This window comes from Drosophila takahashii, chromosome 2R, assembly GCF_030179915.1.
Source record: "Drosophila takahashii strain IR98-3 E-12201 chromosome 2R, DtakHiC1v2, whole genome shotgun sequence".
Taxonomy (NCBI): domain Eukaryota; kingdom Metazoa; phylum Arthropoda; class Insecta; order Diptera; family Drosophilidae; genus Drosophila; species Drosophila takahashii.
In genome coordinates this window covers 11,708,953-11,720,969 of record NC_091679.1, presented here as the reverse complement: position 1 = coordinate 11,720,969, position 12,017 = coordinate 11,708,953, and the positions used below count along the sequence as shown (strand labels likewise).

Here is a 12,017-nt window from a genome sequence, read left to right as displayed (position 1 = left end):
ACAAAAAAGGAACCGAAAAATTAAGTGTTCCGCCATTGTTCCGATATTGATTTTTTATTGTATATCCGCTGTGACAAATATTTGCGTACATTATTCAAAAATCCAATAAATCCACAATAAATCGAAAAATTTACAACACATACCCGCCAGCAAAATTTAAAATAAAAATTTTCTGCCATATTGATTACATATACACTCCATTTATTATATACATATTTATTCCATATATTATACATATTACATATTCCACATACATATATTACATCCATACATCCACACATATTTTTCTACATCACTACACCCCATCTCAAACATCGAATTATTTCCGTCGGCCATCCATTAATATCTATTAAATAAATTCCCAAAGCCGACGTGAAATAACTTTTGAGTCTCAGTGTGTTTTTTTCCTATTCAACATAATCAACCCTGCAGTTCCATCCAGCGCTTTTTTAGCAGTGAATCACTGCTAAAACTTGAACACTAAGGGCTCAATCAGTAGTGAATTTGTATGTTGAATTTCATCGCCTTTATCAAACGGTTTATTTCTTTTCACTTCATTTTACTACATCATTTTTGATAAATTATTTTCATACTTATACATTAAATTCATCAGTAACTCGCCGACATTGACCCATTTACCGAGCGTCCTACCCAAAGCTCCCGGCTTGAACAGTTCAAAAAATTACTTATTAATTTATTTGCATGAGCAAAACTCATTGTGTTTCTCTGTTTTTTTTACTTGTGTACTTGTTTCGTGTTTTCGATTTGCATTGTCATGACAATGCTGACCGCTGCATCTGCGATGAGGTGCCTGCCCTCTGAGGCAGTCCCCTCTTTTCCAGCAAAAGCCGCTCGATTCGGAGTCTTGTCTTGGAGCATTGTGGGATGCTGTCGGATATAGACCAACCGCCCACGCTCCAGGTGGGCGACTACCTGCTCCAGTTCGAGCTGGGCGAGCCCACGGCCCAGGGCAAGGAGGTGGCCATCAAGGAACTCCGGGAAACCCCCGAGCGCCAAAAGGAGGCCGCCAAGGAACTGGCACGTCTCCTAGAGGCGGAAACGGATTTGCTCTATCCCAAGGGAAACGAGGAGTGGCTGATCAGATATCTGCGGCCCTGCAAGTATTATCCGGAGAGTGCTCGCGATCTGATTAAGCGCTACTACTCCTTCAAGGTGAAGCACTCTGATGTGTACAATAACCTGAGGCCGTCGAACGAGGCCAACATTTTCAAGCACAATATACTCACCGTCTTTCCCAATCGAGATCAATGTGGGCGACATATTTTGGTTCTGGAACTGGGCAAACTCTGGAAGCACAAGCAGGTCACCCTGGACGAGGTCTTCAAGGGCGCCGTTCTCTTCCTGGAGGCGGCCATGCTGGAACCGGAGACTCAGATCTGCGGTGCAGTGGTGATCTTCGACATGGATGGCCTGAGTCTCCAGCAGACCTGGCAATTCACTCCGCCCTTTGCCAAGCGCATTGTGGACTGGCTGCAGGACTCGGTGCCACTGAGGATCAAGGCCATTCACATTGTGAACCAGCCGAAGATCTTCCAGGTGGTCTTCGCTCTGTTCAAGCCCTTCCTCAAGGAGAAGCTGCGCAGCAGGATCATATTCCACGGCACCGATCGCGAGTCCCTGCACAAGTACATGTCGCCCAAGTGCCTGCCGGCGGCCTACGGAGGATTCCGGGAGGCCAGTCGCATCGACAGTGATCAGTGGTACGTGTTGCTGCTCAAATGCGACGGCGAGTTCGACACCATCAACTCGTATGGCTACAAGAAGAAGTGATCTGTTGCCAGCCGCTGCAAGTGATAATAAACTTCCCCAAGTTTCAATTTTAGGCATAGTTGTGCTCAACTCACGCACACGTTATAGTTAAGCACTCGATCTGTCATACGCTTGTCCTGCTAGTGAATAACGCCTAGAGTTTGCCTTAGTTTTTAACCAGAAAAAATGTTATACCTACATATTATAACACAGGCCGACAAAATGTGACATGGGTCGATGTCCAGGCCTGCCACCATTTTATTTCGATAAATTAGGCTTTTCTAAGCATAAGTTGCCACTACGCCTATAGTCCATCAGCTCTGGTATTTGCGGTATCTTTAATTTAAGAAAATCACAAATTTTCTTCGTCTTTTGGGATATATCTTCAAGAGTGGTCAACCAATTTTGGTAATCTTTTCGGAATTAAATAGTTACACGTCTCTTTTATACGGTCGTTTTGGAAAATTTAATCTAACTCAACCACAAGAGGAGGTGGGCGCATTCAAAATTTTAAAGTCACAGCAAAGTTTAAAAATCTTCATTTGTGAACAGCGTTTAAAAATTAAATAAAAATATTTTCTTCTACAATGCATTTTTGATCCAATGACACCTTATGTCCTCAATTTTTAGAACACTCATCAAAATTTTGTGAATTGTTTTGGAATTTTTAAAATTGTTTTTCTTACTTCCTTCACAGTGACGATTCACACCTGTCACTATTTTACGTAACGAATTACTATTTTTGAGCACAAGTGACCCTTGCTTTAAAAATATTTATACATGGGCGTAAGTTAAAAGCTGGAGGGGGATTACACTTCAGTCATTTCAGCCGCCAAAGATTAGTAGGCTGCGCTCATGTGCTTATATTCAAAGAAAAACTACTTAGATCGTTTAGAAATATGTTATTTAAAATTGTGACAGGTTTGGGCACTGTTTGTGAAAGAAGAAAAACAATTTTAAAAATTCCAAAACAATTCACAACTTGTAAGCAATCAGGTTTTAAAAAGCACAGAAGTTGTACAACTGCCATTTTAAAGATATCCGAAGATATACGCCAAAATATTGATGACAGTAAAGTAACCCTTTTAACACTCCTTGACTTTAGCAAAGCTTTTGACTCGATAAATCATGAAATTCTCTGTACAAAAATTCGCAACATGTATAATTTCTCGGCAAGTGCAGTAAGCCTCATCCGAACATATCTTTCCTACAGGTTGCAGGCCGTGGTCTCCGGGTCGCTTAAGGCATCTTTTCTAAGTTACAACTAAGGAGTTGATTGTTTTCCAGGAAAGTTTGCATCTGGAGTGCAACTAGCTGCTCAAAGGACTTCGCTAAGAAGGGCAATATGGATATTGGTCTAAATTAATTTTTTGATTTCGGGATGGGCAGAATTTTTGCGATTTTCCAACAATCAGGAAACATTGAGGTGGTAAACAAAAAAACTAACACATAGGCAATCATTTTTAAATGTGTTTGTGATTTTTGACGAAATGAAGTCATAGGAGCTCTGATTACAACTTCATTGACGAAAAGCAACAATCGTAATCGATTACGTTTTCTACACTTGTAATGCATTTTTTCTCCTGACCCCATTCACATGTTCGCCGTTTAGGCCCAGCCAAAATTGCCATTACAAAATGGATTACGAATGCATTACTTCTCCTCCAGAAATAGGGAAACAATGGATTACAACATGGATTACTATGCCATCACAATCACAATCGATTTAGCGTCGCTTGTGAACGGTTGTGTTTACCATTGTGCTCTGAGTTTTTGTTTTATATTGTGTTATTTCCGCAAGTATTTTGTGTTTATTTACTAACAAAGTTTAGCCTAACAATCGTGTTAGTGACTTTCATAGATCTCCCAGATTACGGGTACGTGGTTATAGTTATTTTAACATTTCCATTTGATTTATTTAATATCTTGGCTTTGTTAGTGTAATTTGCACTCTCCAAATTGGCTCTAATATTCTCTCTCTTACTCTTACTCTCTCTCTCTCTGCCGCTCTATTATAACTGTAATTTCACTCTCTCTGAACCTGCCGAATTTCTTGTAGACATATTCCCATAGTCTCTCTCTCTCTTGCTTGCTTTACATTTAACTGTTCGTGCGTTGAGTTGTTTTGGTGCCCCACAAGCCACGCTCAGTCGATAGAAGACTTTTCTCTCGCGCTCTCTTTCGATTTAATTCGCGATCTCGCGCTCTTATACTTTTTGTGTTTTTGCCTTTCCCGTAGGGGGGGCGGCGTTTTAATTGCCGTCACCTCCACCATAAGTTCTGAGAGAATTCACTCTTATGCCTCTAATGACATTGAATTTGTTTGTGTGAAAGTTTCCCTGCAAACCTTGTCTATTTTTATTACATGTTCGTATATTCCGCCTGGCTCTGACCTAATAATTTATGAGCAACATCTATCTGCTATTAAATCAATTTTACCCTTTTTTTCCAATAGAGACCTTTTCATTGTTTTGGGTGACTTTAATCTCCCTGATATATCTTGGTCCCCCCCTTTTGACTCACTTGTCGCTTTACCTTTATCCACCCATGATTTTGTGGATGGCCTTTTAGAATTATCGTTACAGCAGGTTAGCTTTATACGAAATTCATTAAATAGACAATTAGATCTTGTGTTTGTTTCAGAGCCGTCTGAAGTCACAGTATCTAGAATTGACGCTCTTGTGGTACCAGAAGACCGATACCATCCAACTATGGAATTGACAATTTGCCTCCCCTACCTTGATACCCTCTCTACTTTAGATTCTCCAACTAAAATGAGATGTTTTCGGAAATGTGACTATAATAAACTTAATTTAATGATTTCGCAATACGATTGGACAGATCTTTATAACTGTGTGGACATCGAAAGTGCAACGGAACTTTTCTATAGCGTTCTAAACACTTTTTTTAATGAATGCGTTCCTGATAGGCTTCCTCCCAAGCCGAACAGGCCCCCCTGGTTTACAAATGCGCTTCAAAGACTAAAAAATCTTAAAACAAACACTTATAAAAAGTATAAAAAATCGGGTAAGCCATCTGATTTTTCGAAATATGTGGTGGCTCGATCTGATTTTAATGTTCTTAACAGTCATTGCTATTCCATGTATTTAAATCGTTGTAAATTTGAATTTACAAATGATCCGAAGCAATTTTATAACTTTGTCAACGCAAAGCGTAAGTCATCAGCTTTGCCTTCATCGGTTCGATTTAACTCAATGGAGGCATCGACTGACTCTGAAATTGCTGATTTATTCTCTGACTTTTTCCAAACTACTTATAGCTCTTCTTCATGGTCAGAATCAAATTACCGTAATTCCTTAAATAGGGCAAATTGTATTTTTTCCCCTATAATTACTGAAAGTTCTCTCTTAAGAGATTTAACATCAACAACGCCAACTTATTCTCCCGGTCCTGATGGACTTCCTGGGTGTGTGCTTAAGTTTTGTGCATCAACCATCTGCAAACCTATTCTTAAACTTTTTCAATTGTCTATTTCATCATCAGTTTTTCCAACTATCTGGAAGGATTCTTTTATTATTCCACTTCACAAAAAGGGTGCGAAGGCGGAAGCCCAGAATTATAGAGGTATTTCTAAATTGTCGGCTATTCCAAAAGCCTTTGAACGTATTATCACTTCTCATTTGCAACATTTATGTTCCTCGCTAATATCACCGTGTCAGCACGGTTTTGTTAAGCGAAGATCGACTACCACCAACCTACTTGAATTGTCATCAATTGTAATAAATGGATTTAACAATAAAATGCAGACTGACGTTGTATATACAGATTTCAGTAAAGCCTTTGACTCTGTTAACCACTCTCTTCTTTTATTCAAATTAGATTTGCTTGGGTTTCCATGTAATCTATTAACTTGGATTTCAAGCTATTTGAATGGGAGGACTCAGAGGGTTATATTTAAGAACGCTGTTTCAAAAACGATCCATGTGACATCTGGAGTACCTCAGGGTAGTCATTTGGGCCCTTTGCTGTTTACTTTGTTTATTAACGATCTTCCCTCTATTGTAACACATTCTCGTGTACTAATGTATGCGGATGATGTTAAGCTTTGTTTGACATATAATAATATAGAGTCTGGTTTTGGCTTACAATCAGACATTGATCAATTTCAAGTATGGTGTGAGTATAACCTCTTAAATTTGAACTGCCTAAAATGCAACGTAATGACCTTTTATAGGGTCACCCCTACCTTTATAAGTTATTCGCTTCAGAATTTGCCACTTGACCGTATATATTCAGTAAATGATTTAGGCGTTCTTCTGGACCCGAAGCTTAAATTTGACTGCCACATAATGTCGACAGTCAATAAAGCTATGAGTGTTCTTGGGTTTATAAAGCGTTGGTCAAAAGAATTTGATGACCCTTATATAACCAAATTATTATTTACCTCCCTTGTCCGTCCTATATTGGAATATTGTTCTTCGGTTTGGAGCCCACAATACCAAGTCCACATTGACCGTATAGAGTCGGTACAAAAAAAATTTCTCCTTTTTGCCCTTCGTAGTTTGAACTGGGATCAAAACGTAAGGCTACCTTCCTACCAGAGTAGATTATTATTGCTTAATTTACCGACACTTGCAAATCGTAGAAAAATGCTTGGTACCATTTTTATGCATAATCTTATAAGAGGTGATATTGATTCTGTAGAGCTTGTTAGCCGCCTAACTTTTAATGTTCCCTTTAGACTAACACGTAATTATCATCCTCTTAATTTACCTCGATGTACATCAAATTTTGGTCTGCACGAGCCCTTTCGCGTTCTATGTAATAACTATAATGTTCTTTATCATTTAATTTGCACCTCAACTTCAATCCCGGTATTAAAAACTAACATTTTAACTCATTTGCTTCACTCCTAACTGCATGTTTTTTTTTTCATTATTGGTCCCGTCTTTATGGGTTTTATGTATTCTTCCTCGCGAACTCGCATTTTTGCCCAAATTTACAAAAGGGCCCCGCGCGTAACAAGCACGTGCTTGGTGTCGTTGGGCCACTTGTTTGTACTTCTCGTAGTGCATCAACGTCCATCATATATAGGCATGGCCGCCTTGTAATGTGGTCGGGACACAATTTGCATTACTAGTAACGGGAAAAGTATGCTAGGGCCGAGTCACCTTTGGGTCTCTATTACGAATTCACTATACTCTCCCAAAATTGTAATGCAAAATGTAGACAGACTAGAGAAAATTTAACATACATTTTGAAAAACGTATGCTGAGTTGTAATGCTGTTCATTTATAAAAAAACAAAAAATATTCTTTCCTCATGTAGGAATTGAACATGGGTATTATTGTATAATGGATGGAAAGGCTAACCGCTTGGCCATTGTCTGTGCTTTTTTTTAGTTCGCTAAACTATACTTAGAATGCATGCTGTTATCATTAAAGTTTCGAAGCTCACATTCACATGTTCGCCGCTGGGAGGTTAGGTCGGCTCCGTCGGTGACGGTGATTGAGAGAGAGGGGGTTGGTGAGAGAGTCGCTTCTGCCGAGGCTGTGCCGGCGTCGCAGTCGACGCAGTGCTATTTAGCGCTCGGTCTGAATTCGGGAACTGCAGGGAACATACATTTATTTATTTATATCGCCAACGGATAAATCCTTATCTGGCTACAACTTAACTTAAATCTATTATTCAATATTAATTAAAAAATATTCCCTAAGGGTTTGCCTTAATAGTTCCTTCTTGGTCCCGCAGCAGAATCTAATGTTTGTAGGCGGAATTGAACATTCTAAAAGACCTTAGTAATGGCTCATTGCGAGCATAATTTGTCCTGACAGCACGTTCCAGAAATGGTACCAAGGTACGAAGATTCCTAGCAGGAGCATTAACATTAATGCATCCCAACATCAATATAACCTACCAGTGTGCAGCAGTGTTCCCTGGTTAGCATAGGGCGGAGCTGGTTCAGTAAAATGCAAGGATTGCAATGCAAACTTTAAAAACTTTTTTTGCAACACTTCCTGAGGGATTCCAAATAATGGAAGCATACTCAACCCTGGAACGGACAAACGCAGAGTAAACAGATAATCTGGAATACGGATCTTTGAATAAGACCGTGTTTCGCTTAACAAAGCCGAACATGCCTTTGGTAATATAAAATTCAGATGTTCATTAAACAGAAATTTGTCATCAAATAATACCCCCAGATCAACTATTTCATTTAGAACAGAGAGAGGGTGGTTATTGATGAGATAAGTGGATGGGATGGTTACAGGCCTTTTCCAATAATGAACGATGTGGCATTAGTGAAAATTTAAAGGCAAATTATTCTTGGAACACCAACTACCGATACTATCTAGGTCTGATTGAAGCAATATCGAATCATTTACAGTTTTGACAGTCCTATAAATTTTAAGATCATCCGCATAAAGAAGGAAGTTAGAAAATTTTATACACGCGCAAATGTCATTTATAAAAATTGTTGGTTCCTTCGAACAGTTTAGCAATGTTGCCGATTTTAGCAATCGGCCTATAATTCGAAATGTCAAATTTACTTCCTCCTTTATGGACCGGCATAACTCTAGAAATTTTCCATCTAATTGGGAATCTACCCAGAGACAAAGAAGAAGAAAACAAGATCTGCAGAGGTAGGTACAGACTTCCAATGCAATTCTTAAGGAAGAATGAAGAAATTCCATCAAAGTCTAGCCTTGGGGAATCATCAAAATAACTGATTGCTTCTGAAATGTCATCATACGATATGTCCAGACTTCCAATGCTGCAAATTTCTGGAATTCAATTTAATGTTTTCTGATTATACCAGCGGTCGGCACACACATACGTTGACATTTTGTTTTATATTTGTGTGAGTAATTTGCACTGGGCAGCTCATCGATGTGTGTGTGCAGTCCGCTGTTCTACGTTATACATGTGCGAGCAGCGCGGCGGCAGAACAAAACCCTATGCTCACTTAATAGGGCGCTGCCGACCGCTGGATTATACCAATCATTGGGAGGTTTAATGTTTGAGGAAAAACACGCAGCAAACAAATTGGCGATATCGGCCAAGCAACAATATCACCATAAGACATAGCTGAAGGTATGAGATGACGAACGAGATTTCTTAGAATTAACAAAGCGCCAAAACGCCCTATGGTTGTCGTTCAAGCTATGCTCAACTTCCCAAATGTATTTGTTATAAAGAAATTTATTGAAATTATTTACACATACATACATGCGAATTCCCGAAATTCCCACGCATTCCAGCATTTCTCATACATAGCCTGCAAAAGGAGCTTTATGAACGAGATCATTTAGGGCATTTGTGTTATCCAACGTTCCAAGTGCTCTTTATTCCGAGCCATTCCAAATAAATAAATAAATAAAATAAAAATCCAAATAAAAGACCAAGCTCAATTCTAATAAATTTTAAATAAATACTGAGATTAAAAAAAGAAAAAATCACTCATCGTTAGAGTTCCAAAAATATTAAATAAAATATTGTCGACATCGACCAAACCAGTGGAATCCATTTATTAAAGTGTTCCCGATTTTCATCCGAATTAATTAGTTACCGCATCTATTCCAGTATTTTTATTTATTTATTGAGTTTGGTATATCCATATATCTATATGATCAATTTTTCTTTTGGGGAGAAAAAAGATAATTTACAAAAAATACCATCCGCATACCACTGCAAGGTATTTTTTGTTTGTCTCCGAATAGTTTTTTTTTTAAATAGAGAAAAATACTAACAATCTCCATACACAATCACAACAATTCAGCCTCGCATATCGACTATTTTAGCCGGTCGACACCCTATTCCACCAGTCCATAAGTGAGTCCGTAATTGGTTCACTGATTGTTGTCCGAAATATCAGCGCGCCCATTCCATCCTAACAGCATCCTAGTTTGGTATGTCCAGGGAAAGTTCTAACAAACTATCCCCTGTTCCATCACAGAAAATACCAAAAATCACTGTAAGGTCGCCCACACCTACAAAGGTCAAGACGCCGTTTCCCAAAATGGCTCCTTCTCCCATCGAAAGATCCACGCGGGCCAGCACAAAAATGGTTGCAACACTCGCCTTAAACCAATTTATTGAAGTCTCGGATCGACTTTCCGAATTGGAATCGCGAATAAATATTCCCGCGGCGGTCCCTCCTACGTTGTCCGTCCTCAATTTTCGCCGAGACGAAATCAAAGAGGTATGGGTCCGCATCAAAAAAGAGTACGATGCATGTACCGCGTGCCTTGTAGCAGCCGAAGAAAGTGCATCTGACAGCTTGACAGTCCTCAAGGCTAAGTACGTTTATTGCTACAGCGCGTACGAAAGGTGCGGCGCCCAGATAGCAGACCAAATAGCACAGACTGCGCAAAATCCGCAATCTACCTCCACATCAGCGGATCCTCCTCAGACATACATTCCGTCAGGCTGCCACCTTCCGCTGTGCGATACCGAAGTTTTTACCGGCGATTATGTCCGTTGGCCAACCTTCAGGGATCTAATCACAGCAATTTACATCAACAATCCCTGACTCACTCTAGTCGAGAAATTATTCCATCTTAATGCTAAAACGAGGGGCGACGCTCACAATATAGTTGGAAATTCATCTCTTACTAACGATGGCTTTCGCTTAGCGTGGGATAACCTCACTGAGCGTTTTGAAAACAAGCGATTGTTAGTAAACAGTCAATTAAAGATACTCTTCAATGTGCCGTCCGTCACACAGGAGTCTGGGTGAGCTTTGAAAGAACTTCAAAGTACGATCCTAAGTTGCCTTACGGCGTTAGAAATGTCCGGTATCCAGGTCGAACCTTGGGATTGCCTCTTGGTATATATGTGCTCATCCAAACTCCCAAAGCTTACGCTTTTCCTATAGGAGCAGTCCCTTCATAACAAAGCCGAGATCCCTTCGTGGGATGAGCTGAACGTTTTCCTAACAGAGCGTCACAGAACACTAGAAGCCATAGATGATGTTCGACCATCAGGTTCTAGTCAGACTCAGCCCAGGGCATCCACATACAATTCGGCGTCTCGGAGAATAAATTCTTATGAGACAAGAGTAACACCTCGACCTAGAGGGTGCGATCTCTGTAATAGAGAAAACAATCCAATACGCACATGCGCCCAGTTTCTCCGGATGACGGTTGACCAACGCATAGCCTATATCAAATGGAAACAGCTGTGTTTGAACTGCTTTGCGCGGACACATCAGCTGCGCGACTGCGAAAGAGCACATAACTGCTTCACGTGCCGCGGCCGCCATCACGCCCTCCTATACCGAGGCACCCCATCCCGAGCGCGCGCAAATCCAACGCCAACGCCCAGATCCAGACCGAATACTCCCGGTCCCTCGGCTGCCAGTGCCACGCAGGCAAAACTTCAAATTTTGAAGGGGAATCAAACCGAATCTTATTTCGGTTCCGGTTCCGGTACCGGTCCCATACCGATTCGACTCAATCGGTAAACGGTTAAATTTTGGTATTGAAGTTTTGGTTCCGGTTCTGGTACCGGTACGTACCGGTACAGTTAAAGAAATTTCAATTAATTATGGCAATGAATACATTTATTAAGAAAATAAAAACTTTATTTGAAGGCACATTAACATTAACATTAATTCAAGTGATTTTGGATCCAAATCAGAGAGATGATTATACTTATAATGATAATAAATTTACGAGAAAAAGATAATTATTTTAAAAACATGTGATTGGTTTTTAAAAGCATGATTGCGTTTAAATTTTTCGAGTCCAAACGGTTTCTGAGCGGATTCATGATAACCTTAACGCCGGAAAATAACCTCTCTACGCTCACTTCAGTGGCATTAACACAAAGGGCCACTTGAGAAATTGTATACAACTCTGGGAACTTATCGGAAGATTCAGACCACCATTTAATAATGTCTGTTGACTTGGAAAGGCGCCTTTGTTTTAGAAAAATTTGTATTGATTCTAAAAGGCCGCATGTAGACATACATGAAGGTGAGCCTACAGATTTGGCTTCTTCCAATTTTAGGTATTTATCAATTTCGTCGGTGCTTTCTGAAAGACTTGTTTCCAAACTTTTCCCAAGAATTGATAACGATTTATTGGAAATCGATAGAATTTGGAAGTAAATATTAGATAAAAGATCAATACAAGACTGTTTTTGATTTTTGCTTAGGGTAATATTGAATCTGGGATCTAAGAATATTCCACACAGAAATACATCGTTTTCAAATAATTAAATTTCACGCTCTTCCAATTCTCTTCAGAAAAATTTGGCCAACTTTGAGTTATTTTTTTGCA

General features: G+C 39.6%; 2 protein-coding genes across 2 annotated transcripts in view; one reads left to right on the top strand and one right to left on the bottom strand.

Moving 5' to 3' along the window:
• LOC138912116 (uncharacterized) overlaps positions 1–12,017 on the bottom strand; it is a 90,273-nt gene that overhangs the window by 68,983 nt on the left and 9,273 nt on the right. The gene's annotated exons all lie outside the window — the stretch shown is intronic.
• On the top strand, positions 649–1,972 carry LOC138912377 (alpha-tocopherol transfer protein-like). The gene is made up of 2 exons (XM_070213103.1): positions 649–826; positions 877–1,972. Exons 1-2 carry the CDS (start codon positions 776–778, stop codon positions 1,789–1,791), a joined length of 966 nt encoding a protein of 321 aa, XP_070069204.1. The 5' UTR covers positions 649–775; the 3' UTR covers positions 1,792–1,972.

What these genes read in the sequence shown, in the direction of transcription:
- LOC138912377 (XM_070213103.1), top strand. Translation starts at nt 776, where the DNA reads ATGACAATGCTGACCGCTGCATCTGCGATGAGGTGCCTGCCCTCTGAG. An exon ending in GGTGCCTGCCCTCTGAGGCA is followed by an intron (nt 827 to 876) that starts GTCCCCTCTTTT and finishes CTTGTCTTGGAG; the next exon opens with CATTGTGGGATGCTGTCGGA.